Source organism: Mus caroli, chromosome 2 (assembly GCF_900094665.2).
Source record: "Mus caroli chromosome 2, CAROLI_EIJ_v1.1, whole genome shotgun sequence".
Classification (NCBI taxonomy): domain Eukaryota; kingdom Metazoa; phylum Chordata; class Mammalia; order Rodentia; family Muridae; genus Mus; species Mus caroli.
The window spans coordinates 113,551,807-113,579,003 of record NC_034571.1 but is presented as its reverse complement, the minus strand read 5'-3'; the positions used below and the strand labels follow the sequence as shown (position 1 = coordinate 113,579,003).

The window sequence follows — 27,197 nt, the reverse complement described above, 5'->3', positions numbered from 1 at the left end:
AAAAAAAAAAAAGATTCTAAATTATACTCATGTAAAACTACTTTATTGTAAAGATAATGGAATTTAATTTAGCATGGGACATCATTTGTAAGGGAGTCTGGACTATGCAGTCTTTTTAAATCAGTCTTCTGATGCATAGAGTATACTGTGAGAACAAGCAGAGGAACCTCCAGGGGAATGGTTTGTTCTATGCAGGTCCTTTGAGGGGATCATGAGTTCCTTCATTTTTATTCATAAGTGCTCATTTAGTATGAGTTAAAAAAAACCTGGTAAACATTTTTGCTGGTTTTTTTTTTTTTTTTTCAAGATGGGGTTTCTTTGTGTAGCCCTGGCTGTCCTGGAACTCACTCTGTAGAGTAGGCTGGGTTCGAACTCAAGAGATCTATCTGCCTCTGCCTTCCAAGTGCTGGAATTAAAGGGATGCGCCGGCTCATTTTTGCTGCTCTTATACATTGAAATCTGAAGTATTACATCTCAAGCCATGCATATGATTGATAACCATATAATTGGAATTTTTATATTTTTCCCCCTGCTTCTACAGATTACAATTCCTAGACCTTCTGTGGCATCAACACAGTCAACTTCAGGAAGCTTTCACTATGGCCCACAACCAGAGAAGAAAGATCTTCAGCCCTTGGAGCCCACTGTAGAACTGTACTCTCCAAGGGAGAACTTCTCCGGCTTGGTTGTGACAGAGGGTGAACTAGCTAGCGGAGGAAGCAGAGTGGATTTGGGACTTCAGATAGATCACACTGGTCATGACATGTTACCCAACATGAGAGATGGTGACACATCTCAAGACTTGGGACCAAAAGACCCTCCTGACCATAATAGATTAGCTGTGAAAGAATTTGAACATCTCCCTGGAGAAACAGAAGAGAAAAGCCTTCTTCTGGGCTCAGATAATGAAGATGAGAAGTTAAGTAAAGGGCAGCACTGTATTGAAATCTCTCTCCCAGGAGATTTAGTGACTGCAGAGAGGGATCAGTTAGCTACCACAGAACCTCAGGATGTGTCAAAGAACTTTAGTGTGGTACCAAATCAGGACAAAACCCATGAGATAATGAAGCTTTTGGCAGTTGGAACTTCAGAAATTTCTCCTCAAGCCATTGACCCACATGCTGAAGGGCAGATAGGCCAGATGGCAGCAATGCAGAAAAATAAGCTATTTAAAGATGATGGTATTCAGAGTGAAAGCTTGCCAGGGCAGCAGGGAGACCTCTCTGCTTTTTTGCACCAAGAGGGTAAGAGAGAGAAAGTTGTCCCTAGAAATGGAGAGCTCTATCATTGTGTCTCAGAGAATGAGCATGGGCCTCCTACTCGGAAGGACATGCTTCGGTCATCCTTTGTGACCAGGCACAGCCGGATCCCTGTTTTAGCACAAGAAATAGACTCAACTTTTGAATCATCCTCTGCAGTTTCTGCAAAAGAAAAGCTTCTACAGAAGAAAGCCTATCAGCCAGAAATAGTCAAACTTCTAGTAGAAAAAAGGCAGTTCAAGTCTTTCCTGGGGGACCTCTCAAGTGCCTCTGATAAGCTGATAGAGGAGAAACTAGCCGCTGCTCCAGTTCCCTTTTCTGAGGAGGAAGTCTTCGCTCCCTTTTCTAGACTGGCAGCAGATTCCCACCTGAGTAGATCAGTTGAAGATAGCTTTCTGTCACCCATCATCTCCCAGGCTAGAAAGAGCAAGATTCCAAGGCCAGTATCCTGGGTCAGCACAGATCAAATTAATGGCTCCGCTTCACCTCAGTTCTTGCCTCGGCCACCACCAGGAAAGCCACCAGTCAGGCCTGGAGTAGAAGCCAGGTAACTTCGTGCTTCCCATGTGTGTAGTGTGTAAGGGTGTTTCACCATATTGCTTTACCATACATATGACAGCAGTGGTCGCAGTTCCTTCTTTTGAACTTGTTTTCTTCTGTTCCTTCCACAGTACACCATTAGGGCACAGTATAGATTTACTGAGGACAATGCATTTTGTTTCCACTGAGGCAAAATAAAACAACATGAAATTTACCATCTTACTCATGTTAAGTGTCCTTTTCAGTGGTATTAACCATGTTAATTTTGCTATGCATATTCAGCACTGTGTATTTTAGGGCCCCCTTCATCATATAAAACTGAAACATTAGACAACAAACTTCCATTTCTAGGCCCCCACCCAGCAAAACTCAATTTAATTTATGGCTTTGATCATTATAAACACCTCATGTAAGTAGAATCATATAGTGTTTGTTCTGTTGGAGCTGGCTGTTTTACTTAGCAGAACATCTTTAGGGTCATTCATTTTAAGTGTCTACCAAAATTTCCTTTTTTCTAAAGGTAGTTGGGAAGAAGGGGACTTCTGTCATTTTGGTGTTTTCTATACAGAGGCTTTCCATCATCTGTTTATTTATATTTGTGTGCATGCCTTTGTAGGTCCAGAAGTCAGAGAGCAGCTTGTGGGAATAGGTTCTCATCTTCTGGGCCCTCAGGGAGCCAGCTCAGGCCTCAGACTGAAAAGCTCCTTTCCTGATGAACTATCTTGCTGGCCCCAACTTAAATCATTTTGTTCTTTGTTTATTGTGTCTTGGTCCTTTTTTCTGTCTATCTGATTTGTGCGTGTATGGTGAAGCCTTAAATTCCTTTATTTTTCCTATTGTGTAGTTGTGCCTGTTTTCATTGTGGTCAACATAGAGTAGACAGTCCTGAAGTTCTAGCATTCTAATTGGGTTTTTGGAGTGTAATAACAGGGACATACCACTGTGTTCCTTTAAGTCACCTCCTTATTCCTTGTACTTATTCAAGTCACAAGATTACATCTTCATTTTATGTGCTCAAACTGGCCTTGAACTAAAACAATCCCACTCAACTTTAATTGAATGTTTTATAAAAATTATAAATAGCTGTGAGAATAATCACCTTTAGAACTGACTGTATTTATCTCTTTACTTTATTCAACTCTTTAGTTCCTGTTTGGTGTCCTCTGGTTTCAGTCTGCAGTAACTGCAGCTAGCACTGTAGACAGAAGGTCTAGAGGTCATGTAAGTGGTTGTGAGCTGCAGGGATTGAGCCCAGGGCATCAAGCCTGCTAAGTACATATCTACCTCTCACCACACTGCCATGTCCCTAGCTCAGCTTCTACCTCATACTATCTTTTATTTCTCCCTCATTTTTGAAGGGGACTTTTTCTCAACATGGGATTCTAAGAGCTTTAAAATCTTAGTCTTTAACCCACTGCCTTTGACCTCCAGAACTTCTGAGAAAAAAAATATTCTCCTTGTATATGACAAGTTGTGTCTTTCCGGCTGTTCTCAGGGCTCTTTGGACAGTTTGTGTGTCTTAGTTTGATTGGGTCACTTTGCAGCCATCCTGCGTGGAGGTCATTGAGCTGCTGATGTGGGGTCTTGTCCTTCATCACATTTGGGCAGTTTCCAGCTGTTCTTAGGTATTATTACTTTCTCTTCCTTCTGCAGCTCCTGTAGTGCCTACATCCATCCACTTGCTGGTCCCCTTACCCTCTTCTTTAGTCTTTTATCTTTCTGTGATTCAGACTCGATATCAGTTTTCCTACCTTACCATTTTCTGCTTTTTCTCACTACTCACATGTGCTTTTTAAGAATTGTGTGTGTGTGCACACCAGTGTGCTTGTGTAGCAGCCAGAAGTCAGCTTGAGGGAATTGCTTCTTTTCTTCCACCATGTAGGTCCTGGGGACTGAATTTAATCATCAAACTTGTAGGCAAAGCACTCTTAGCCACTGAGCCATCTCTCCAGACTGTCCTACCCAGTCTTTCATATTTAGCTCCCTAAAGGGGAAAGAGAAAAAGTAATGGCAGGATGAGAATATACCAAGTCTTTATACCCCCTAGAAGTCACTTCAGTCACAGAAAAGGGGGTGTGCAATAATGGCCAGAGATGTGAGAATAGCCACCCACTCCATCTACTGTGAGAAGCTGCAATGAAGAGCTCTAGAGTAAAAGGAGTCATTTCAGCCAGTGGGACAATTATCTATGAAGTTAGCATTAATGATTGATCTCCTAAATCAATCAATACCTCCTCCCTCCTCTTCTTCCTCTTCTCTCTGCAAGAGCACGGAGCACCCACCACCATTTCTCCTCACCCCACTCCTCCCCGTGTCAACTCCCCTGAACTCAGTCCTTGGGGCCAGTGAACTCTTCCAAGACCAGCTTCCCAATGAACCTGCCTTTAATTAAAAAAACAAAACACTAAGTTAAATAAAAATGTACCAGTCTCTGAAATGCCCCATCCTATCACTTTCTGTTTGTATCATCAGGCAGTTCCTTAATAGTTGATCTGGTTAATACAAGAGTCAGCACTTGCAGAATTCTTAGCATTAGCAAGACGATGGTTGTATTATCACCATTTGAATTTACAGAATGAGCAAGATTATACATTAACCTCCTTACTCAGAAGAAATGTGGAGTTTAGTGGAAGAGTACTAGAGTAGAATGTAAATTTGTAGCTTTTGTTATTGGTTGTTTTTCTTTTCTTTGCTTTTTGGTTTTTGTTTTGTTTGGTTTTTCGAGACAGGGTTTCTCTGTGTAGCCCTGGCTGTCCTGGAACTCACTCTGTAGACCAGGCTGGCCTCAAACTCAGAAATCCGCCTGCCTCCCAAGTGCTGGGATTAAAGGCGTGCGCCACCACCGCCCGGCACTGGTCATTTTTCTATTCAGCTTTGTATACAGGTTAGCTTATTTCTTTATCTCATAAAAATATAATGAATGTTGAATACTCCCAAGGCATCTAAGAAAATTATCCTCCCCAGTTTGAAGTGATACAAGTTGTAACAACGTACTATTTTTACTGAGAATTTATTATTCAGAAAAATCCAAGCTCATGGGCATCAGCCTGTTGACACCGTGCCTGCTGTTGTCCTCAGCAGATATGTTGGCCTTACTTGTGGCTGTTCTCAGATGAACGGGGCCTTTGTTGACAAACAAAGCAATGAGAGTATAGTCTCCAAACAAACTTTTTTCCCAAAAAGTTTATTTATTTTTATCTTCAGTTGGGGGAGTGAGTGTGGCATGTACGCCTGTGTGCAGGTGCCCTTGGAGGCTAGAAGAGAGTTGGATGTCCTGTAGCTGGAGGTCCACGTGGTCACGAGTTGCCCAGTGCGAGTACTGAGAAGTAACTCTGGTCTTTAGGGAGAAGCACTGTACTCTTCGTCCCCAGCCTGTTTACAGCCTAAGGATTGGGGGCGGGGGGGGGGGGGTTCGTTGGTTTGCCTACCCTGGTTCCTGTACACTGTGTACAGATGCTACAGATGGCTTTAGAGGCTAGTACAGAGTTGACTGCCATGGGGCTGAAGGTCGAGATGAGTAACAACTGCCTTGCTAAAATCTGAAACTGACCAAAACTAACTGCAGTTTATGTCCAAGTTTTCCTGTGTGGGTTGCAAGCCTTTAATGTACTTCAAATTTATAAATAATTACATTTGACTCTTCTAGTGCAGTTGTTTTCTAGGTGGGGTAGGTTCCTGGTATAAAGAAAAAGTTCATAACACACATTCTTTATTTAAAATTTTACATATTAGTCAGCTTATTGTTCTTACAGTCATTTACTAGAGACAAGCTAATTTATAACGATGGGAATTCCAAGTAGCATGGCACAAGGCCATGCAAGTGCCTCCTTCACTTCAGTCACTACACATGGTGGCTTGAGCACCTTGTGCATCTCAGCGCATGCCAGTCTCCTTCCCTTTACTTCCAAAGCCACCAGAATTTAACATAGAGGCTCCACCCTAATGATCTTACCTAATCTGATCACTTCCCAAAGACTCTACCTTTAAACACCATCGTCAGATTAAAGTTCCATGTGCTTGATTAAACTAATGAAGGTGGTCCAGAGACAACCCATACTACTATATAAACTGATTATAAAGCCAGGTGTGGTGGCATACTCTGATGCCAATACTTGGGAAACTGACGCAGAACAATCACAACTTCAAGGCAATAATGACCTACACAGTAAGTTCCAGATGATCTAAGCTACACAGTGAGAGCCTGTCTCAGAAAACTATTTAAAAGAAACAACAACAAAACCTTGACTACTGCTAGACATGGTGGCTCTGAAGCAGAAGAATGACTAGTCAACCTGACTATATAGCAGAACTATATATTTACAGATTTTAAAGTTTTATCTTTAAAGAGAGAGAGGAGGGATGAAAGCGTATTGTATGATGGGGGTATGCATGGTGTGCATGTGGAGGTGGGGGGACAACCTTGTGGAACTGGTTCTCTCATTCCATGTTTACATGGGATCCAGGGATCAAATTCAAGTCACTAGGCTATCGTTTCAAGAGCCTTTACCCACTGAGCCATCCTCGTGGCCTCTATTGGAATTTTTTAAAAACACACAAACAAGGTGTCTTTGGCCAGGAAGGATAGAAAGCTGGGAGATTATACATACTTATAATCCCAATACCTGGGAAGCTGAGGCAGGCCTGGCCTGGGTTACATACGGAGTTCTTGATGGCCAGTGTGGGCTGCACAGGAAGACCTTGTCAAAGGAAACAAACATTAACCAAAGGCCAAACAGACACAGCAGGTGTCAAACCCAGCGTGTGGGAAGGAGCAACTCAGTGTACTTCTAGTGCGTTTTTTGGTATTGACATACTTCATACATATCATGATTTGGGATACTGTGATATTTTTTTTAGGCACACTTAAAATGAATTTTTGATATCCTGTTTCCAAAAAATTAATTCTTCTCTATTCTTTTAAGGCTGCGCAGATATAAAGTTCTAGGGAGTAGTAACTCTGACTCAGACCTTTTCTCTCGCCTGGCCCAAATTCTTCAAAATGGATCTCAGAAATCCCGGAGTACTACCCAATGCAAGAGCCCAGGATCTCCTCACAATCCAAAAACACCACCCAAGAGTCCAGTTGTACCTCGAAGGAGTCCCAGTGCCTCTCCTCGAAGCTCATCCTTGCCTCGAACATCTAGTTCCTCACCATCTAGGACTGGACGGCCCCACCATGACCAGAGGAGTTCTTCCCCACATCTGGGGAGAAGCAAGTCACCCCCTAGCCACTCAGGATCATCGTCCTCCAGGAGGTCCTGCCAACAGGAGCATTGCAAACCCAGCAAGAATGGCCCAAAAGGATCTGGCAGCCTCCACCACCACTCAACCAGCTCTAAAACTCCCCCAGGGAAGAGTAAGCCAGCCAGTAAACTCAGCAGATAGGAAGTAAGCAGGCTACATCTCTGGGAAAGACGTGAGATCTTCCTCCTAGACCTGATGCATGTGTGTCCCTGTACTGTCTGTTTCAAACAATCAGTGTTGATCTTCTCTTACAAAAGAAAGTAACATGATCAGTTCTTTATAAGAAGACGTAAGTATAACTAGCTAGGGCAGGTAGAAGCACATCAGGAGTCCGTGCCTCTGCACAGGAAGCGTCAGTCCAGCAGTGTCCAAGGGGAAGAAACTCAGGCCTGAGCTCTTGTTTATAGCTGCCTTTGAAACAGAAAATTGAGGATAGGAAATAGAATGGGATTTTAGGTGATTTTGCCTAATTTGTTAATCTTCTACTCAAAAAGTATATAGCAAAATTGTTTGATATTTTTATTTAAAACTTCCTAACCTTGGAGAGTCATTGCGCAGACATTCAAATATAAGAAGCCTGTTGCCAGGAAACCATTACCTGGGTATATTTGGTTTGTGTGTTTATTTAGTGAATCTACACCTTTCTTTCCATTCATTCCTAGTATCTTCCCTGGATTTTACATTTTTTAAAGTTAATGTTTTTACCTCTTATTTTTAACAATACACCCTAATGTGTGTTTTCATCAGCACAGGATAATCCAATTACCTTTATTTAGTCAAACCTTGCTATTTTCTTTTGAGCAACAGTTCTTATTCTTAACTCCTATATTTTTATCTCAAAAATGAAAGAAATGTCTAGCTAGAGCTATTTGGGGCAAGTGTGTCTGGAGAGGGACAGAGAGCGGGACAATGGCTTTCCCTGACTGCACTTCCTCCTCTCAGGAGCCTGCGGAGGAGACAGCTTCCCTGGGTTCTTTCTAGTGTCAGCCTTCAGGGTGATCTAGGGAAGAGTAACACTTTAGAATGTGGCTTATACTTTTAGAGCTTTAGAAAGAAAATATGTTACTGAGGCTTACAATCAGATTTTGTATTTTATACATTTAGCCAATAAGGAATGAATATCTGGGAAATAAATTTAGACTAAATAGTTTTCTTTCAATGTTTTTATTACCTGGTTCTTGTGTTGTTTAATGCTTGGGCTTCTTAGCCTGACTTCCACATTTATAAGACGACGTAAGTATAACTAGCTACGGCAGATAGGAAGCACGTGAGGAGTCCGTGCCTCTGCATAGGAAGCGTCAGTCCAGCACAGTCCAAGGGGAAGAAATTCAGTCCTGAGCTCTTGTTTATAGCTGCTGTTGACATCTAAATTTCAGTTTATAAAGCTGTAAGGATGATCTATTTGTTCTAATCTTACTCTCTTACTAGCAGAAATCAGGCAAATTAAAGATACCAGACTTTTTAAGTGGACTATTTGATGCTCTATGGGTGTATAAAAACCTTATTGAGGTCAGGGAAATTGATCTGCCTGCTGTTGAAATCTGCCTTCTAACAAACATCTACTTTTTGACTTTGTATTGCTGCCAACCTGTAACTGTTGAGTTTCAGGAGTGGGGTGGGAAAGGAGATGTGTTTCTTCACTAAGTGAGCGTGTTCCAGGGGTGCATCCCAGCTGCCCGGGCACTACACTAACTTAGCTTGTTCTGTGTTGAGTGTTTCCAAACTTGGGACACTACACTGAGACATAAGGTCTCCCATGAGAAATGGGGCATAGTGTGGAATCTTAATTTCTTTCCAGGTTCAGGCACTTGAGAGCAGTGCAGTAGGTAAGGTGCATTTGTCGTTTATCTATTACAGCTGTAATACTGGAGACTGATCCTTATGTATTATATTGTATAACAGTTACTGCAGTACTGCTTGCATGTCTTTCATGGTAAATTATATAAATATTTATAAATATAGAAGAGACATATGCTTATATAAATCCATTTTTTCTCATTCTGCATTTGTAATTTCAAGATTATAGATGATAAAATTCCTTTTCTATTGTGTGCCTCATGTACACTTGGGCATTGCCTGTCTTCATTTTCTGAACACATGTTCTTGGCATGTGGTCCCTAAGAGTAGTCCTGCCTTCCGGGTGCACACTGAAGCAGCTGGCAGTTGTTACCAAGCCAAGGTGTAAGGTACTTAATATTCACTTAAAAAGTATTTTAATAGGGGAAGATTTTAACAAGATACGCTTGTAATACAGGCTCAAAGATTACTCATGTTAGCCACATAGTTCTGTCCATATGATTAGAGTGGATAGATGGGCATTATAATTATGTTGCTGACATCAAATGTTTTTTAAAACATTTCCTGAAAGTTGCCTCTTCCATGTCACTTTTTTGAAGGGAAGTGGGGATGGGATGTAGGGTAACTAAAATTCTTTGTTACATTAGTTAAATGATGCTAAAAGTAGCCGGCTTTCTCGCTGTCCTCTCTAGTCAAACATGTGCTAATAGTAACTGGGAAAGCTAACAGGGCCCAGCCTTTTTCTTTGTGAATTTCTCTGCTGGCAGTCATGCTGACAGGGATGCTTTCTGTCTGTCTTTCAGTGTGTTGCCTCCTTTTCTGCATGCCGTTCACAAACTCATCAAAATCCAGAGACAAAACGCCTCATTATGTGAGAATGTTTTATTTTGTATGTAGGGAAAAGAACCAACCAAAGATGTTTCTGCTCTGAAGAAAAGGAAATGGACTAATTAATTATATCGTATGTATCAGTAGTTACATTTATGATTAAGTGCTGTCCTGATACAGAGATGAAAAAGTAGAACCGGGTGTGATGGCATACACTCTGGAGGCAGAGGCAAGTGGATTTCTGAGTTCGAGGCCAGCCTGGTCTACAGAGTGAGTTCCAGCACAGCCGGGGCCACAGAGAGAAACCCTGTCTTAAAGAAACAAAAGATTAAAAAACATAGTTTGTACTTTTAGATGTTACATTTCTTTCAGGTTAAAAATAAAAGTTGGCAGCCTTAAGCCAGCTCTTCGCTCAGGAGTATGATCTAGAGAATCAAGCTTTCGGTTTGGTTTGGATTTTCAGTTCTTTATCTTGAGGTTTTTATTGATTGGGCATGTTCCATATTTCAGTCACAAATCATCCAAATAAGGTAAAGAACATGACTGTAGCCATAATAGAAGTAGGGTGTGACAGAAATTATCTTTTGGGAGACAAGTACCTCCTGGCTTCTATCTACACAGGTTACTAACTCAGGCCGGTCCTGTGCTTATTTCAGTGGAGCAAAGAATGAACACTTAGTTCCTAATTTTAGGTAATGTTGCCCCCAAATTATACTACTGACCCGTAGGCTTTGTGAATTGCTTGAAATATTAAAATCATACCTTGTAATCTTGCACATCCTAAAGATAGCTGGACTTCAATGGATAGTGAAAACAGGAGGGAATTGTATCCTATCTGATTCAGCATTAAGATAGAGATCTTAAAACTTCTAGGCGAGCCGGGCGTGGTGGCGCACGCCTTTAATCCCAGCACTCGGGAGGCAGAGGCAGGTGGATTTCTGAGTTAGAGGCCAGCCTGGTCTACAAAAGTGAGTTCCAGGATAGCCAGGGCTACACAGAGAAATCCTGTCTCGAAAAACCTAAATAAATAAATAAATAAATAAATAACAAAAACAAACAAACAAAAAAAACAAAAACAAAAAACAAAAAAAACCACCAAAAAAAAAAAAAATCTAGGCACTTCTCTCCAGCTCTGCATACAAGCTGGCCTTGCAAACAGGAGCACAGCCACCTTTAGTTCTTTAGTTGCATGCTTTGCAATGAATGTCTTTGGTAAAAGTTGCAACAAGTTAATCAAGGCCTAAAAAAAAAGTAACAAACGGTCAAAGACTCCTGTCCTCATTATCCACTGCACATTATTTGCTCCAGCAGCTCCAGCACACTGAAGCTGTATACTGATGGGGTGTTTCATTTTACTCCTGGACACTGCGGGAACTTGAGGGGCTGCAGCAAGTACCAGAGACTCCCTCTCAGTCACAGATTCTTAGGCTCCTGTTTCTGTGATTGCATCCATTGTACAAAAGAAAAGGTGTACATTGCTGCATGTTTTATAAACTTAGACCGCATAGCTAGCCTAAGTAATGAGATTTTCTACACCCAATAACCTTGACAAACAGGTGCCTTTTCCTCAAGGGCAGAAAATTTTACATTTCTAATCTAACATTAGGAATTGGTGATAGGAGAAACAGGATCCACAATTTAGTGGCTTTAGGAAAAAAATGCATCTTGAAAATGTTATCTTAAAATATACTTATAGATAATCTAGATTTAGCCTTGGAGATCAAAGTTTCTCATATTTTAAAACTTGTTAGCTAGGTGTGATGGGCTAATGTTTCTAACCAATACTTGAGGGACTGAGGTGGGAAGATGGAAGAGAGTCTGAAGCCAACCTCTGCTTCATAGTGATTTCAAGTCCACATGGGCTGTAGTGTGGGATTCTCTCCCAAAAAACAAAAACAAAAACATTATTTTTTTAATTATTTTTTTAAGTTTTCATACATGTATGTATATATTATATGTTGAGTGCACAGCTCTCATTTGTTTGTATCTGTCATGGCATGTCTTTAAGAATTACTTCTGTCATGTTCATGGTTTGCATTCACTGTTTTACATTGTGCCTATTTATGGCTTTTGAATATTGTTTCTGGGGGGAGGTCATCTAGCACCTCTGTCACTGAGGTAATAGACATTTGTAACCAACACCTCTGTCTCTGAGGTAACAGGACATTTGTAACCAACTATACTGCTTAAATTTCTTTAATTTGGTTCTATAGACAACATATTTTCAGAATAGCTATTTATGTTTTAATCCAAATGCATTATAGGATTACAGCATGTAACAACTTTGATGATCCTTACATGCTAACAGTACTTATAGTCCCAACTCAGAAGCCACAGTGATGTATATTAGACCTTAACTCATAGAAGGAAACTAGAGGCAGTTCCATAACTCAGTCAGTGGGAGGTGTCTGGTAAACATGCCCCACTTCCTAACCTCACCAAAACTTTACAAAACTTGAGTGTGCACTCTGAGAATGTGTAAGTAAAGTAGAAACTCCTCATATTATTGGGTATTTGCCTTATTTTGGCCATTTCTCCAGAAATTTTACACAATCTTGGAACCTTAAGGATTTGTTATGTAGCATTGCTTTCCAGAACTGCAGGAAGTGGAAAATTCCTAGGTAACTCCCAAGTATGAAACAAGAAGAACCCCTATTCACTTAGAGGAGAATATGGGTAATATATATATGTTTTCAGGTAAGTTCTTCCTCTTGGGAGAGGATTTACATCAGAAAATTAGTGACAAATTCATCTCTTGGTTTCACAATATCTCAAGATGCTAAATAGCAAAGATTTACTCAGTCATGATTTCAGTATTTGCTCCTATAGAAGTACTAATAAACATGACAGCTAAGGCAAGTTCAAGGTGATGAGATGATTTCCTATACTGGGCTTAATCCTTGGTTTTAAAAAGTCCTTTCATTGCCCTTACAATGTAACAAGTTTCTGCCTTCTCTAATTGGAGGTGATAGTATCTACACTGTAGGCTCAAGGTGATGCCGACCACATCTCCTGGTACCTTCAACCAGAATTTCTAGACCAACAACAGTATGAATGAGGCAGATCTCTGAGACTAATAGAATTACAGAGTTTGCTAATAACATTATTTTACATTAACAGTGGAATAGATTTATCTCTTGATAATTTGAAATTATTTTGTACCGTATACATGATTATTCACCTACACCAAGTTTTTATGTAGACTATTCTTGCCATATGATACTTTTTAAAACTCCCATAAAACATAATTGAAAACACTTGTATCAAAGTTGGAATGTGCCAGGTGTTTTTTGCTCACTTACAGTAGTACACAAGGCTATACAGAATTTGGGCTGTGATTTATTATTTTAGGGAGTTTGCTGAGAAGAAACCTTAAGACTTTATTCAAAACAGTTTGGTTTGGTTTGATTTTTTGAGATGGGAGTTTTTCAGTGTAGCCCTGAGCTGGAACTTGCTCTGTAGATTAGGCTGGCTTTAAACTCCAGACCTGCCTGCCTCTGCCTCCAGAGTGCTGAAATAAAAGGTGTGAGCCACCATGCCTGGCTAAAACAGTTTTATTAAACTATAAATCAATGAAATTAGTTCTCTAAGATAATTAAGAAATTAAAATATAGGAAATAGATCTTCTTTTAAAGAAGACAAAGGAAATGTAGCACTGGGCCACTCAGGACTTTGACATTGGATTGGATTTCCTAGACTTTGGTGGTATATGCCTATATCTCAACACTGAGGAGGTAAGGGCAGGAACAGGAGTTGAAGGTCATACATAATGAGCTGCGTAATGAGTTTGAAGCTAGCTTGGGCTCTATGAGACCCTGTCTCAAAATAGGGAGGAGGGGAAAGGCAGAACAAAATCTTAGGTAAAAGAGATTGGATTGTTGGATTGGATGAGTAGACAGATCTGATGGCCTGGGCTTGAGCCACTTTGCTGTTCCCTGATGCACAGTTCTCATTCTCCTTTGACACCTTCCCTAAATGGCATCTATTTCATCAGATCATTTATTTACAGATTCCAAGCTTTTCAGAAAAGGAGGCACATCTCATTTTGTATTAGATATAATAAGTTCATAAATTATTATTGGCAAATGTTATCAAACTTAGTCACATCCCGAATTCTCTTACTGAACTTCTTTTGTTCAGTAAGTCAATGTTCTGCTGTCCTCCTCTTAATGAGATGCGAAATTGCTCTTTGAAGTTCTTTTCATTGTGTTACATTGTATCCTTTCTCCTTCGAGCATCTTCCCTTTATGTGTTTTTGCTCAGGCAACCATGGGCATAGAGTATTGAAAAACATGCAGTGCTTTTGTATAGGCCATCTGTACATAAAAGTGTAATTATTTATTTAATTTTCTCATTTGTACCATATTAAAGCTTTGTACAGTGTTTTAAGTTCTGTTTTAAAATTATTTTGTATTTTATTTTTATAATCTAGTAATAAAACATTCAGTCCGCATGCAAACTTTAGTGCTATTTGTGTGATGGTTTGGATTTCAAAAAGTGAAAAATATTTCCTAAACTACTAAAGTGTTACAGATTCAGCACACCAGAAGTGTCAGACAACCAAGAGAAGGCCATTTTGGCTAACTTAAAGCTAGGTGAACACCAGGGTTCAGGGGTCTGACGGTGTGTGTTCAAGCTGACTTTGAAACTGATACTCTTCTGTCTCTGCCTGCCAAGCACTGGGATTGCAAGCATCCACTAAACCCAGCACAGAATTAAGTTTTCAAAACTCCCTTTTCTTCTCCTTGGCAGACATCCCTGGTATGCATGCTAGAGGCATTCCTGCTCCATCTACTGCCTATCACCAAGTGGTCTTCCTTTGAATGAGAGGAACACAGGGCCAATACACTGCTACTTTGTTTTGGAGGAAACTGTTCAACTAGATCCTATATCTTGATTTTTTTCCTTTCCTTTTACTAAGGAGTATCATCCGAAAGCCTATCATATTTTTCAAAATAAGGGACCTGACAGGAGGTGTAGCCAGAGGGTCAACCAGCCAGTGTGTGTGTGGAGGGGGTCGGGGCGAGTGTGTCTAGGAAAGCCATACTCTTCCAGAAGCTAATCATGAATCCTGACCTCTCAAGTCAAAGAAGTTGAGATATTCTCCTGATGGAAACTCTTCAATACAAGTCTGATGGACATTTGATGATTTATAAGATGCCTCAGCATGAACTCTGTCCTCAATTGTCAGTTGATGAAAAGGTTGGCCAATGGTAAAAAGTCAGCCTTTGAGTAAAAGAGGGGATGGGGTGGGGAGCTAAGTAGGCCGGGCGCACCCCTTTAATCCCAGCACTCCGGAAGCAAAGACAAGATAATCTATGAGGTCGAAGTCAGCCTGGTCTACAGAGTGACCAGGCTATACAGAGAAATCATGTCTCAGAAAAAAACAAAAAGGCCAAAACATAAGGTTACTCACTTTATTTTGGTTGAGGAGGGAGTGACTCAAAAAGCTCTACAGTCGATGGTCTAAGGCTGTGCTTATGACAGGTGTCTGGTCTCATAGGCTGGTCTCTTAGAGTTGGTCACTTTTCCTGTCTGGCCCCTCTTTCGGACCCGGGTCTCCTCAGGCAGTTCATCTTGTCACATTGCTCCAGGGGCCAGGAAGTCAGAGAAGGGCGCCTCGCCGCTCTGCAGGCCTGGCTGGCTGGGCAGATCTTCCCGGGCCGCCAGAGCCCCACCCCGCAAGGACCCGCCCCGTCGTCCAACGGTCGCCCCGGTCGCCGGCTCCGCCCCTCCCGGCCGCCCGTGGCGCGTGTGCGCCTGCGCAGTAGCCTCAGAGCGCCTGTACAGGGATGGCGGCCGTTTTAGAGTCGCTGCTGCGCGGAGAGGTGCCGGTCGCAGCCGCCGTGCGGTGGATCGCGCGCAGCACCCCGAGTTCGGAGGTAACAGTGCGGACACGCCCTCAAGCCTGCCTGGAATGTGCTTCCCGCGGGGGATGATGCTTCAGTCCCTTCTCCCAACCTGCCCTGGCTGACGGCCCGCGCCAAGGGCGCTCGCTCCTCTGCGCGCCGCTGCCGGGCCGCCCACCCTGCGGCCTCAGCCGCTGGGGGCCCGCGCTGTCAGCTGACGCTCTCGCCCCGCGACCTCTGCTTCTTCCTCAGGATAGCTCCGAGGTGGCCGCTCTGAGCGCACTTCGGCCTCTGCGGAAGGAATTCGTGCCGTTCCTGCTGAACTTCCTGAGGGAGCAGAGCAGCCGGGTCCTCCCGCAGGGCCCCTCAACCCCCGCCAAGACCCCAGGCGCCTCGGCAGCCTTGCCAGCGAGGCAGGGGGCCCCGGCACGGGGTGGCCGTGGGGCGCGCAGCCAGCTTTTCCCTGCAGCCGAGCCCCTCAGCGCCGCCGCCGAGGCACCTCTGGCCCGCCGCGCGGGCCGCAGGCGGGGTCCGGGACCGGGGCCATCCCGCGAACGAGGCGGTCGGGGCTCCGGGGCCCCGGAGGAGGGGGCGAGTGGCGAGAGCCCGCCTTGGGCCGGAGGCCGGAAGCCTAAGGGCTCAGGCAGCCCTGGCAGCCCCAGACTGTCGCTCTCTGATCCGCCAAACCTCAGCAACTTGGAGGAGTTCCCTCCCGTAGGCACCGTTCCTCCGGGCTCTGCAGGGTGAGAATCGGTCCTTATTGCAAGATGTTCGCTAAAGCCGAGCTGGGTGTCCCAAAGTAGAGAGCGCGATGGTTAGAGGGTTGAGGGTGAAGAAACCACAATGGGGGAGGTTTTAAAAGGGGCCCAACTGTTATGGATGGAATGATGCTTGAAGATAGAAATTTGGAAAACAAAACAAAACAAAACAAAAAACTGTGACTACTCTCAGCAGAACGAAGCCTTCTCGAAGGATCAACCCAACTCCGGTGAGCGAAGAGCGGTCACTGTCCAAGCCCAAGACCTGCTTCACCTCACCCCCAATCAGCTGTGTCCCCAGTTCCCAACCCTCAACCCTGGACACTAGCCCTTGGGGCCTTGGCCTTCCCCCAGGGTGCAGAAGTCTGCAAGAGGAGCGGGAGATGCTCAGGAAGGCGCGGTATGGCTTTGCCGCCACCTGGGATGTCAGCTTCCTCCTTATGCGGGACTTGCAGGGATTTTTCCTGAACTTGATTTCTCCCTTCGGGATTCTGGGTTTGCTTCTTGGGCTGTTGGTGTCTTCTCTGGCAGAACCTGAATGTGAATGTCGCTGGTAAAGCCAGGCTGATTAATCATGACATCTCTCCTGTTCACATAGCACCAAGCAGCTCCAGCAGTCACCTACCCCAGCCTCTCCCATCCCAGAATCGGGATCTCCGGTTCCCAGCAGGACAGGAAACCTCACCGCAGAGCCGGCCGACCCGGCCAGAGTGTCTTCTCGACAGCGCCTGGAGCTGGTAGCCCTTATCTACTCCTCCTGCATTTCTGGTGAGTGAGCGCAAAGGGGGCTGCGGTGAATATGCTTGCAAACTACAGAGTAAGAGAGTCGAGGAGGCGCAGAGCCTTGGCCTGCTTGTCAGTGGTGCGCGATGGTATGGCATTTCTCTTTATAAACAGAGAACCTAGTACCAAACCTTTTCTTGGAGCTTTTCTTCGTCCTTCAGCTCCTTACTGCCCGGAGAATGGTGGCCACCAAGGAGAGTGACCTGGAATCAAGTCAGGGTGCCCTAGGTCAGTAAGCAAGTCTCATTTTGAGAAATGATGTTTGCAGGTGGAACAGTTCTTAACTAACGGTTTGTTATTGACCTAGATCCTCTGGACACTCCCCTGTTTCGGAGCATCCATGATTGCGTCTTCTTTGCAGTGCAGGTTTTGGAGCATCAGTTTCAGTGAGTTTTTCTAGCTGAGACATTTGAGTCTTATTATCTGTCTGTTTCTAGCCCTGTAGGATGCGTATGCCTTTGCTTAATTGATACAGTTGCTCTAGACCTTCCACCTGTAACCTTTTGTTGAGGGGGAGGAGATTGTGGTTGGGTTTTCGTTTTTTTTTTTTTTTTTTTTGGTTTGGTTTAGTTTTTTTGTATTTTTTGAGTCAGGGTGATACTATGTAGCCCTTGCTGGCCTAGAATCCCCTAAGTATAACAAGCTGGCCTTAAGCCTGCATAGATTTGCCAGCCTGCACGTCTCAAGTTCTGGAAATGAAGGTATGCACTACCACTCTTGGCCCATCTGTATCATTTAATTTTGTATCAAGGCTATGAATTTATCCTCTAGAAAAATAAATAGCTGGGTTTGGTGCTAAGCAAGGATTGCAAGTTTAAAGACCTGCCCAGGCTGCAGAAAATTCAAGGCCAGCCTTTGAAAAATATTGAAAGGATGGACCATTTAGAGACTGCCGTATCCAGGGATCCATCCCATAATCAACTTCTAAACGCTGACACCATTGCATACACTAGCAAGATTTTGCTGAAAGGACCCAAATATAACTGTCTCTTGTGAGACGATGCTGGGGCCTAGCAAACACAGGAGTGGATGTTCACAGTCAGCTATTGGATGTATCACAGGGCTCCCAATGGAGAAGCTAGAGAAAGTACCCAAGGAGCTAAAGGGATCTGCAACCCTATTGTTGGAACAACATGATGTACTAACCAGAACCCCGGAGCTCTTGTCTCTAGCTGCATATGTATCGAAAGATGGCCTAGTCAGCCATCAATGGAAAGAGAGGCCCATTGGACTTGCAAACTTTATATGCCCCAATATAGGGGAATGCCAGGGCCAAAAGAATGGGAATGGGTGGGTAGGGAAGTGGGGGGCGCTATGGGGGACTTTTGGGATAGCATTGGAAACGTAATTGAGGAAAATATGTAATAAAAATATTAAAAAAAAAAAAAAAAAGAAAAATATTGAGCTGTAGTCCCAAATAATATATACAAAAGGGTCGAAGTATATGGATCACTGGAGTGCTTGCTCATAATATAGAGAGCCCTGTATGCCACAAGAAAAAAAAAAATAATAGCGGCAACAACACATGGCAGCTGACCTTAATGTTCATGGTGAATGTTCTATCCTACTGTCTTGCTCTCAGCTTCATGAAGTCTCATGTCTTCCTTCACCCTTTACCTTCATTGTCTTGATTGTTAGCCATGGCCTTGCCATACATACCTAGGCTTAAACACCTGTCTTATGCCTCAGATGTCCTTTCTATCTGCAGCCTGTGTGCCGGTCTCAGTCATGTGTGCCCTCTCTTTGCAGGGTTCTCTCCTACCTGGATAAAGGGACCTTAAAGCTGCTGGCTGAGAATGAGCGGCTGCTGTGCTTCTCACCTGCTCTGCAGGGCCGCCTTCGGGCTGCTTATGAAGGCAGTGTTGCCAAGGTAGTTACCCTCGCTAGGTAGCCTCACTGAGTAGCCTAGATGGTCTGCAGATTCAGACAGTTTCCATGGTGCTGTCAGGTGGGCAGACTGGGCAAGAATAAGGAGTAAAATTTTGTAAACGTGATCCAACAGGTCTTGTTTCCTAATGTTGTTGCCATGTTTTAGGTCTCCCTCGTGATACCACCCTCTGCTCAAGCTGTCTCCTTCCAGCCAGAAACTGACAATCGTGCCAACTTCTCCAGTGATCGAGCCTTTCATACTTTTAAAAAACAGAGGTGAAAAGAAAAGGGCCCTGATGAGGAGGGCATAAACAATTCTCTCCTTTCCTCGAATTAGCAGCTAGGCACTGAAAGGGGTGGGTGACTGCTCTTCAGACCCTTTGCTGGCAGTCATCATAAAGCCTGTTGGCTTCATTCTGTTTCATGTCCACAGACTTGAATCCCTGAGCTTAGCAGACCATCTTAGGGTCAGCTTTCCCTGTCCACAGATGCCTGTGATGTGCTGCTGCTGGGTCTGTAACATTACCATCATGTAGAGAGCTATGGGGGTTAAAGACTGGCACCGTGGGCAGGCTTATCTTAAACCTTCCAGGCAAGGGAAAGTGCTCTGGGAAGTGGGTGTAAGCAACTGGGAGTCAACTGATGAAGCTTCCATATCTTCCAGGGATGTGTTCTATGAGGTACTTCGAGAGTGGGAAGATCACCACGAGGAACCCAGCTGGGATTTTGAGAAGGGCTTGGGTAGCAGGATCAGGTGGGTGCTCTGTCCTTGCTCTGACAGTAAGCAGCAACCCAGGAATATTTAGGGTGTTGGTTGGGAAGGGTTTCCCTCCTTCACCCAGCTCTTCCTCAGTCTCCAGTTATTGGTAACTCGACCTCCCTAGATCAAAAGGGATTTATTTCCTTTCTAGCTTCTCACTCTCAGGGATGCCATTCACTTGTTCTATAAAGGCAGAAGCTTGGGAAGGGACAGAGCTCATAGATGAAACTGCATAGGTAGATGACCAGGCTGTCAAACAAGTATCCTGTCCTTACTCCCTTACGTTGGTAATGATGTTCACTGACAATGAGCATGGTCTGAAGATCTGAGAGGGCATTTCTGGGTGGGTTGAGTCTGTCTATCTAGTCTGGAGGAATCTTGGTGGTGAAGGAAATGAACGTTTCTTACCTTCTCCTGGGTGGGCTTTCTGGCAAAGGGGTTGTTCACATCTTTGGTAAACAGCCGTAATGCATCCCTTGTCTCCTTCCTATACTGTGTCTCTTTCTCCTCAGAGCCATGATGGGTCAACTTTCAGCAGCCTGCAGCCACAGCCACTTTGTCCGCCTTTTCCAAAAACAGCTTCTCCAGGTAAGAACTACAGTGGTAGCCAAAAGATGTGGGCAGCTAAATAAAGGTTGGCACTCTGGATCAGATAGACAACCTAGTTGATTCTGGCTACAAATTTAAAAGAACGCCTTCTCTTTGGGAGATAGTTCAAATTTGGCGGGCACATGTTCTCTGACTTCTCTGGACCCCATGCCCTTCTGTAGCCTCTCACCACCATCCCTTCCTTGACTTGGCTATGGTACAAAGAGAGCTTAGTAGTCAGGGTATCTTCAAACCCTTGTTCTAGTGACCTGAGGCAAACAGTGCTTGCCTTGCAGTTTTTATCTCCTCATCTGCCAAATCAGAAGACAAACCCTCTGGAGTGCTCATTGCTTTCTTTCAGACCCAGGGTCTTGCTCATGCTGGGCAGGTGTTCTCCACCAAGCTATATATCCCAAGCCTACTCTCTCAGTATTTTGTTAGTTTTTCTCTTACGGGTTTTTCATCTCTCTCGCCCCTTCGGACATCTCAGATGTGTCAGAGCCCTGGCGGTGCTGGGGGATCTGTTCTGGGTGAAGCTCCAGATGTATTGAATATGCTAGGAGCTGACAAACTAGGACGGTTGCGGCAGCTCCAAGAACGGCTGATAGCCCCTCAGAGCAGCGGAGGGCCCTGCCCACCCCCCACATTCCCAGGCTGTCAAGGCTTCTTCAGGGATTTCATCATGAGTGCCAGCAGGTAAGGGGCTTCTGTATCTCACAGGGAGAGAGACAGAGGCCAAGAAAGATTTGCGCTCCCCAATGGGCACGCCATTTTCCTTTGCCTGAGCCTCAGGTTTGGATATGTCTGGTTCCTTCCATTTATAGTTCCTCTTTTGTCTCATTCTTTTGCCCACGTAGGTAATGTCATTGTCCTTTAGCTTCATCCTTCTTAGGAGTTGTTATCTGGGGCATCTCCTCTAAATGCTGGTTCTTTTTTTACCAATTTCAGTGCCTTTTTTGTTTTGTCTTTTGCTTTTTTCCACTCAAGCTTCCATTTTAATCAGCACCTCATGGATAGTTTAAGTTTAAAGATTCGGGAGCTCAATGGCCTTCGCCTGCCTCAGCACGAGCCTGGTGATGAAGATGGGGAGTCAGACATGGACTGGCAGGTCAGAAAACAGAATGAGTGGGTAATGGGGTCTGATCTAGGAGGGAAAGGATGTGTGTATGTTCCAGAAGATTTACGCAAAGAACATTGTTTCCCTTGATTCCTCATGCAGGGTGAACGGAGGCAATTTGCTGTAGTTCTTCTTAGTCTTAGACTTTTGGCTAAATTTCTGGGCTTTGTGGCTTTCCTGCCGTACCGGGGACATGAACCACCCCCGACCCGTGAGCTTCAGGACTCTATTCTGGCCCTCAGGAGCCAGGTGAGCATGTGAAAGATCTGGGTAAGGAAGAGTTGTGTAGACCAGAGAAATGTGGAGGATGACTGGTTTCCTTGGCTAGTCTAGTACCCTGGCAGGTCAGAGGGTATTAGCCAGCCCCTTTTAAGAGCCTGCTCACTGACAGAATCCTGGCTTTCCCAGGTCCCTCCTGTTCTGGATATACGGGCTCTGTTGCAGCAGGGGTTGTGGGCCCGTCGGGCAGTGCTCACTGTGCCCTGGCTGGTAGAATTCCTCTCTTTTGCTGACCACATTGTCCCCTTGCTGGACTATTACCGGAGTGTCTTTACTCACCTGCTGAACTTACATCGGTGAGTAGAACTTGACTTACTTGCATAGCCTTGCTATTTATAAAGTAGGCCTAGAAGTCTGTGTTTCTGTGTGGTTCCACAGCCATGACAGCCTCAGGAGAGGCAGAACTGTGACAATTGTCTTTCATTCCCATGGTCCTCCCCTTTATCTTATGGCCTAGCCAAGAAGAATATAAAGTGCAAGTCTCATTGAGATCCTGTTGGACTCCTCAGCAGTAGTGTGATTTAGGTCTGCTTTTGAGAACTCCCTTCCTAGTAATACTTTTGTTTACTGCCTTCTGTCCTTGGCAGACAAAGTCTGCTCACGGCCTCCGTTTACCTTTTAGGAGTTTGGTCTTATCAAAGGAGAATGAAGGAGAGATGTGCTTCCTGAACAAGCTGCTGCTGCTTGCTGTCCTGGGCTGGCTTTTCCAGGTAGGAGGATGGATGGCTGCCATGGCAGACTACAGAGCTTTAGAGTCTGAGGAAGGTTTAGAACAGAAGAGGGAGGTTCCGAGAGGGGTGGGTATTGCTATGGCTTCAGAAGAAACTTTCTTGACCCAGGGCCCTAACAGATTTAGAAACTATGGCAAATCTTAGAGTACCAGTAGTGTTCTCACTACCTTCCTCTCTTACCAGATACCTACGGTTCCTGAGGACTTATTCTTTCTAGAAGATGGTCAGGTAGATGCCTTTGAGGTGAATACAACTGCTTCAGAGCATGGTTTGGTGAGTGTCACACCCGATAAATGAGCTGAATAGATAAGGACCCAGCAAGAGACCAGCTAGGGAAGACTTAAGATGATCCGTCTTCTTGACTTCTATTTCTGCACATTAGGGAGGGAAGGGAGACTGCCTGCCTTCCCCTTCCAGCCTTGGTCTGTTCTCCCCCAGGACAGTGTACCTGTTGTGGACCAGCAGCTGTTATATACCTGTTGCCCCTACATTGGTAAGCATCTCTGTCTCCCCTTATGGCCCATGGCCTGATACCCAAAAGGACCTCACTCCTCAGCATACTGTTCTGTCTTTAGGCTCTCTGGGTACTTCATCTTCTTTGCCCCACAAAGGCCATGATGTTTGGGGGAGGAAGGGGAGATAATTTTGGAATTAAGAACTTCAACTCCTCTACAGGAGAGCTCCGGAAACTGCTTGCTTCCTGGGTTTCAGGAAGCAGTGGGCGGAGTGGAGGCTTTGTGAGGAAAATCACGCCCACTACCACCACCAGCCTGGGAACCCTGCCTCTCAAGACCAGCCAGGGGCTGCAGGTGAGGGCAAAGGGTCAGGAAACAGGGAGGCAGCTGGTGAGGGAGGCAGAAGGAAGCCCTCATGGTACGACTACACCTGCCTCCACCTCCTGCCAGGCTCAACTTGCTGAGGCCTTTTTCCACAACCAGCCACCCTCCCTGCGCAGGACTGTAGAATTTGTGGCAGAAAGAATTGGATCAAACTGTGTCAAACACATCAAGTAAGAGTGGAGTAAGAATCCTAGTCTCAGACCCCCTTCATTTTTTTTCCCTTTAAACTTTTAACCTGTTGTCAAACTGAGCAAAGTCACCTGGAGGGAGTGGGTGGGAGGCAGGGAGGCTGAAATTTCTTATATCCTTTGAAGGACATTCTGACCAAATGTCCTTCCGTTTGCAGCCCTTTCCTCGTAACTCTCCTAACTGCCGCAAACCTTGTTCTCCCTGCTACAGGGCGACACTGGTAGCAGATTTGGTGCATCAAGCAGAGTCACTTCTTCAGGAGCAGCTGGTGGCACGGGGACAGGAAGGGGGAGATCCAGCACAGCTTTTGGAATCCTTGTGTTCTCAACTCTGCCCCCATGGGGCCCAAGCATTGACCCAGGGGCGGGAGTAAGAACTGTCAATCTATTTGAGCCTTCTCATTTCCTGAACTCTCCTCTTGGTTTTGTCAATTTTTTGTTAAGACTGGGTCCCACTCTGTAGTCTATGTTGACCTCACACCTCCAAGTGCTGAGGTGACAGGCATGAGCCAGCACACACAGCTTCCTTTTGATTTATTTTAACTATCTTTTTTCTTTTCTTTTTTTTTTTCTTTTTTCCTCTTTCACATTCCATTTGCTCCATTTCTGTTCCTTCCTCCCCTGTTTTGCTCTGTTCCCCTTTTCTGAAGGATTATGTCTTTGGGCATGGAGTCCACATATGGAATTGGAAGTCTGTAATGTAAGGCTATTGGGTGGGTTTCTCCTTCCTACAGCATATGTGCTGGGGCAGGAGAATGGACAATCCTTCCTTCTGAGTTAGAGTTTCCATTCATAGGCCTGCTGCACTTGAGAATTTACTTTTGTGACTCAGTCTACACTATTCAGACACTGACCCTCCTCCTGTCCTTTCTTAGGTTCTGCCAAAGGAAGAGCCCCACCGCCGTTCGAGCACTGTTACCAGAGGAGACCCCAGCTGCTGTACGTAGGAAGGAAGCCTGCAGCTAGCAGGCCAGTAGGCAGGCATGCATGTACACATATGTGTACACATGTATCTGTGTGAGGCTGTTGTAGGGTGGGTTCTGGACTGTAGAATCCAGTGCTGTACTACCTGCCTTCCCAAGTCCCTGACTCAGCAGTCCTTCTGTGCCACAGGTTCTAAGCAGTGCAGAGAACATTGCTGTGGGGCTTGCAACAGAGAAAGCCTGCTCTTGGTTGTCAGCCAACATCACAGGTGAGGTCTAGGAAAGGAGTGACTGAACCAAGTTTTTAAAGATGGACAGGCAGGGTATTGAACAGTTGTGGGAGATTAGGTGAGCTGTTTAAAACCAGTGAAAGGTGTGGGTTGTCATGACTAGCCCTTGCAGGGAGACATTCCAGTGACTCCATTCTTGTTTTCCCTCTGCCTGGCAGCGCTGATTAGAAGGGAAGTGAAAGCAGCCGTGAGTCGCATGCTACGAGCCCAGGGTCCTGAGCCAACTGTCCGGGTGGAGCGGAGGGGCTGCTCCCGAGCCTGTGAGCACCATGCTCCCCTCCCCTCCCACCTCATCTCCGAGATAAAAGTACACAGCTACCCTACTCCCTTGGCTTTCCACTCCCTCTCCCTGCTGCTTGCTTCTTTTCACATTGGCTTCAGGATTTGTATAGAAGCTTTGTGTGTTGTCTGGCTGGTTTGTTTCTTTTCTTACTGAATGGGATCACACAGAACAGAGCTGAACTGAAGGGTTTTCCTAAGTACTTTGTTCTAGAATCATCCAGAAAGTTATATCTAAAGGGTTGGGGTTTTTTGTTTGTTTGTTTGTTTGTTTGTTTTGAGGCAGGGTCCCATTATATAGGTCTGGCTGGCCTAGAACTATGTATACCAGGCTGACCTCAGATTCACAGAGATCCACCAGCCTTTGCCTCCCAAGAACTAGGTAAAGGTATATGTTACCACAATAGGCCAGAGCTAAAGTTTTTGACTAAATGCATCCTATACACATGGTAGTGAATAAATAGCTGCATAGTGGGGAAGTTTTTGAGGGGCAGTCAGTGTCTGGACATGGTTTCTGTACTATTTGTCCAGGTCACGAGCACAGACCATAAGTTCTAATGTGATTAAAAATAAATAAAAGCTGGGCCTTGATTGGGTGCAGGCCTGGATTCCCAGTTATTCTGGAGGCTGAGGCAGGAGGATCACAGGCCAGTCTGGGCAACTTAAACCAGACTTTCTTAAAATAACTTATAAAAGTAGATAGTTTGAACTCTACATATTAGCACTTGGTGTCTAGAAAGAGAAAGAGACTAATTTTATAGAACAGGACTCAGCAAACAGCCATGTTCCAAAATGAGGCTGCTGTTTGTTTTTATACATGAAGTTTTATTGATCCATTTATTTATTTATGGATCAATCTGTGGCTGTTTTTGTGCTACCAAAGCAAGGATGAATAGTTGGAGCAATATTTAGGCCTTGTGACTCCCAAGAGCTAAAATAGTATCTGGCCCTGCTCCAAACAAAGTAGTGGTCTTATAATAAAGAAATAGAGACTAGAAAGCAATGCCCATAGATGGGAACTATAGGAAGGAGAGAAAAAGGTATCAAGCTAGACTGCTTCTCAATATGCAGAGGATTTCTAGTTTGAGGTCTCAGGAGCATCAAAGAGGAGTATTCAGACTCTAGATAGGCCATTTTCCCTAAGCATTTTAAGGCACCCTCTGGGAATTGGTTATGTAGTTTTATCTCAGTGAGTTTCATCTTTTGAGTTCTGTGGCAGCACACAGTCTACAGGCTTACCACTACATCTACTTCCCTCTGGATTGTCCATATAATTGCTTATCTTAGCTGTGCTGTTAATGCCTGAGCCTCAGCCATAAGAACACCTTGACCCAGTTGCTTCACTCCCTTGGGCTCTGTTTTCCTTCTGCCTCTCTCCATTGGCTGGTTCCCATCCCAAACCAAGTTTCTGGCATTCTAGCATGAAGTTTCATCACTGCTCTCTACAGGATGTGCTCTCCCTGGCGGCCGGGCCTCGGGACCCTGAGGAGGGAGTTTCCCCAGAGCATCTGGAACAGCTCCTAAACCAGATGGGCCAGTCACTGCGATGCCGCCAGGTGAGATGTGGGAAGAGCCACATTGGCTCAGGACCAATCCTCAGAGCAGTAAGAATGACGCCCATGTCTCCTTTCCCCCCATAGTTCCTGTGCCCAACTGCCGAGCAGCATCTGGCCAAGTGCTCTGTAGAGTTGGCTTCCCTTCTAGGTATGTATGGTTCCTCTTCCACCAGGTCCCTCATGCTACATTCCCCAAACCCCAAGGTTGGGTGCAAGCAGGGTTAGGAGCATAGGATGTGCTCTTCTGCCTCCAAAACTTACCTTCTCTTCCCTGTAGTTGCAGACCAGATCCCCATCTTGGGGCCCCCAACACAGCACAGGCTGGAGCGAGGACATGCTCGAAGGCTTCTACATATGCTGCTTTCCTTGTGGAAGGATGACTTCCAGGGGCCAGTTCCATTACAGCTTCTACTTAGCCCAAGAAATGTAGGGCTTCTGGCAGATACTAGGCCAAGAGAGGTAAGTCAGTAGTTTTTGCTGGTGGGTGGGTGGGTGGGGGAGTAGTTAGATTTATGTATATAAATGTTTTGTCTGCATGAATGTGCACCATGTTGGATCCCCTAAAACGAGGGTGGCTATGAGCTACCATGTCGGTACTGAGAATTGATTTGCTGAGCAACAAGCAACTCTCAACCTCTGAGCCATCACTCTAGGCACATGCATGTGGATTTTCAAATAGGATCTCAATCTGTAGTCCATGTTGGTCTTTTTTTTTTTTTT

General features: G+C 44.7%; 2 protein-coding genes across 10 annotated transcripts in view; both read left to right on the top strand.

Moving 5' to 3' along the window:
* Positions 1-10,614, top strand: part of Ttbk2 (tau tubulin kinase 2) — a 121,126-nt gene extending 110,512 nt beyond the window's left edge. For all 7 annotated transcript variants that reach the window (XM_021155969.2, XM_021155967.2, XM_029470485.1 and 4 more), the window contains 2 exons: positions 542-1,806; positions 6,722-10,614. In XM_021155969.2, the coding sequence (XP_021011628.1) occupies positions 542-1,806; positions 6,722-7,184 (1,728 nt within the window). In that variant the 3' untranslated portion in view covers positions 7,185-10,614. The remainder of the gene's footprint in view (positions 1-541; positions 1,807-6,721) is intronic.
* A 4,826-nt stretch (positions 10,615-15,440) lies between these two features.
* Positions 15,441-27,197, top strand: part of Cdan1 (codanin 1) — a 14,888-nt gene continuing 3,131 nt past the window's right edge. The window contains exons 1-26 of one of the 3 annotated variants that reach the window (XM_021155975.2): positions 15,441-15,550; positions 15,770-16,260; positions 16,472-16,675; positions 16,874-17,043; positions 17,173-17,286; positions 17,366-17,444; positions 18,808-18,928; positions 19,094-19,203; positions 19,592-19,681; positions 20,200-20,275; positions 20,766-20,971; positions 21,263-21,383; positions 21,495-21,641; positions 21,801-21,967; positions 22,294-22,381; positions 22,586-22,675; positions 22,841-22,895; positions 23,078-23,211; positions 23,308-23,411; positions 23,641-23,799; positions 24,305-24,368; positions 24,543-24,621; positions 24,801-24,949; positions 26,370-26,477; positions 26,562-26,625; positions 26,755-26,936. In XM_021155975.2, coding sequence (XP_021011634.1) covers positions 15,461-15,550; positions 15,770-16,260; positions 16,472-16,675; positions 16,874-17,043; positions 17,173-17,286; positions 17,366-17,444; positions 18,808-18,928; positions 19,094-19,203; positions 19,592-19,681; positions 20,200-20,275; positions 20,766-20,971; positions 21,263-21,383; positions 21,495-21,641; positions 21,801-21,967; positions 22,294-22,381; positions 22,586-22,675; positions 22,841-22,895; positions 23,078-23,211; positions 23,308-23,411; positions 23,641-23,799; positions 24,305-24,368; positions 24,543-24,621; positions 24,801-24,949; positions 26,370-26,477; positions 26,562-26,625; positions 26,755-26,936 — 3,462 coding nt within the window. In that variant the 5' untranslated portion in view covers positions 15,441-15,460. Of the gene's footprint in view, positions 15,551-15,769; positions 16,261-16,468; positions 16,676-16,873; positions 17,044-17,172; positions 17,287-17,365; positions 17,445-18,807; positions 18,929-19,093; positions 19,204-19,591; positions 19,682-20,199; positions 20,276-20,765; positions 20,972-21,262; positions 21,384-21,494; positions 21,642-21,800; positions 21,968-22,293; positions 22,382-22,585; positions 22,676-22,840; positions 22,896-23,077; positions 23,212-23,307; positions 23,412-23,640; positions 23,800-24,304; positions 24,369-24,542; positions 24,622-24,800; positions 24,950-26,369; positions 26,478-26,561; positions 26,626-26,754; positions 26,937-27,197 lie in introns of those variants that run through there. The other 2 variants (XM_021155974.2, XM_029470509.1) reach the window with 2 other exon arrangements.